This window comes from Corvus kubaryi, unplaced genomic scaffold (genome assembly GCF_017639235.1).
Source record: "Corvus kubaryi isolate FWS band 111438036 unplaced genomic scaffold, C.kubaryi_AGA036_p1.0 37301, whole genome shotgun sequence".
Taxonomy (NCBI): Eukaryota; Metazoa; Chordata; class Aves; order Passeriformes; family Corvidae; genus Corvus; species Corvus kubaryi.
This window is the reverse complement of record NW_024581094.1, coordinates 1626696-1628802: the sequence shown is the minus strand read 5'-3', so window position 1 is coordinate 1628802 and position 2107 is coordinate 1626696. Positions and strand designations below refer to the sequence as shown.

General features: G+C 60.8%; 1 protein-coding gene across 3 annotated transcripts in view; it reads left to right on the top strand.

Moving 5' to 3' along the window:
- The window catches only part of MLLT6 (MLLT6, PHD finger containing), a 19501-nt gene that overhangs the window by 3907 nt on the left and 13487 nt on the right, over positions 1-2107 (top strand). For all 3 annotated transcript variants that reach the window (XR_006016044.1, XR_006016045.1, XM_042028009.1), the window contains exon 3: positions 218-811. Coding sequence is in view for 1 of the 3 variants with exons in the window: in XM_042028009.1 (XP_041883943.1) it covers positions 218-811 (594 nt within the window). In the remaining 2 variants the exon portion in view is untranslated. The remainder of the gene's footprint in view (positions 1-217; positions 812-2107) is intronic.

Sequence of the window (2107 nt, the reverse complement as noted above, 5' to 3'; positions counted from 1 at the left end):
GAAGAGGAGAGGGATGAAGGGTGAGGAAAAGGAGAGGGATGAAGGATGAAGAAGAGGAGAGGGATGAAGGGTGAGGAAAAGGACAGGGAGGAAGGATGAGGATGAGGAAGAGGAGAGGGCCGGAGGATGAGAATGAGGAAGAGGAGAGGGCCGAAGGATGAGGAAGCCTCCCCGCGCCTCAGGCCACGCCTGCTGACCCCCCCGGCCCTGTCCCCAGGCCCCTCCTGCAGCAGCCTGCAGAGCTCCCAGGACTTCGTCGCCTTCCCCAAGCTGGAGCAGGAGGACGAGAAGTTCCGCAAAGCCGCCAGCTCCTCCTCGTCCCCGCACTGCTCGCCGCTCTACGAGGGCCCCAAGGGCGACGTCTTCGAGCAGAAGGTCATCTTCTCCGGCTTCGGCTCCATCATGCGCTTCTCCACCTCGGCCGTGAGCCAGCAGCGAGCCCGCGACGCCTCCCCCGTGGACTACAAAGCCTCCAACGCCCTCGGTGGCCCCTCGGGTGGCACCGCTGGCACGGCCGGCACGGCCGGCAGTAGCCACAAGCGGATGCCGTCGCTCAGCGCGGAGGAGGGCGAGGTGCTCAAGGAGAAGAAGCACAAGGGCAGCAAGAAGAACAAGCACGGCCCCGGCAGGCCCAAGGGGGGCAAAGGCAAAGAGGTTTTGGGGGCCCAGCTGGCTGGGTCCACATCCACGTCCTCCTCTCCCTTCTCCGGGGGATCCCTGGTGAGCTCCAGCGTTGGGAATTCTTCCCGGAGTTTCAGCCACCCCGGGAATCTGCCCAGCCTCAGTATGGAGTCGCCGCTGCTGGGCTCAGGTATGTTCTCCCCTGAGGGATCCAGGTGGTGCTCAGATCCCTTTTCCAGCCTTTTCCAGCCTTTTCCAGCACTTTTGGCCGGTGTCCAGAGCTGCCTGCACTGAGCCCTGTCCCTTGAATCCATAAAAATCCACATCCCAGTCTCCCTGTTCCATCCCGGCCTTTATCCTGGAATTTCGCCTGGATCAGCTTCCCCAAAGTTGGGGTGCAGATCTGAGCTGATCCCGAACCCTTTTTGCTCCAGTGCAAGCTCGCCCAGTCAGAGCTGAATTCCCAGCTGGATAAAGGGGGACGTTCCCTGACCCTAAATTAGGGATTCTCTGGAGTGGTTCGAGTTTAACCCCTCTTTTATAAAACAAAACTTCTCATCCCGGTCATCCCACATCCAGCGGGGCTGGGAGACACCAGTAACTCCCAGTGCTCCCAGTGGAGCCCCTTCCCTGGCCTGGCCAGGCTGGAGACAGCCGGGACACGGGGCAGGAAGGGGTTAAGGCAGCTGGGAGAGGAGGGGCTCTGACACTCAATCCCGAGTGTTCCCAGTCCCGAGTGTTCCCAATTCTGAGTGTCCCCAGTCCCGAGTGTTCCCAGCCCCGAGTGTTCCCAATCCCGAGTAGTTTCCAGTCCCGAGTGTTCCCAGTCCCGAGTGTTCCAAATCCCGAGTGTTCCCAATCCCGAGTGTTCCCAGTCCCGAGTGTTCCCAATCCCGAGTGCTCCCAGTCCCGAGTGTTCCCAGTCCCGAGTGTTCCCAGTTCTGAGTGTTCCCAATCCCGAGTGTTTCCAGCCCCGAGTGCTCCCAGTCCCGAGTGTTCCCAGTTCTGAGTGTTCCCAATCCGGAGTGTTTCCAGCCCCGAGTGTTTCCAGCCCCGAGTGTTCCCAGTCCCGAGTGTTCCCAGTCCCAAGTGTTCCCAATCCGGAGTGCTCCCAATCCTGAGTGTTCCCAGTCCCGAGTGTTCCCAGTCCCGAGTGTTCCCAGTCCCTCCCTGCTTCCAGCGGGGAGGGCGAGAAGGGAATCGCGGCTCCCTGACCCTTGGGAGAGGCGGGGCAGGAGGGAACGGTGGCTCCTCAACCTTTTGGAGAGGGATAGAGCAGGGAATTACAGCTCCGTAACCCTTTGGAGAGGGGGGTGAGAGGGAATCTTGGCTCTTTAAACCTTCAGAGAAGGGAACAGGAGGGAATCGCGGCTCCCTAACCCTTGGGAGAGGGAAGAGAGCAGGGATCGGTGGCTCCCTAACCCTTGGGAGAGGGGGAGAGGAGGGAATCGTGACTCCTTAACCCTCTGGAAATGGGGACAGGAGG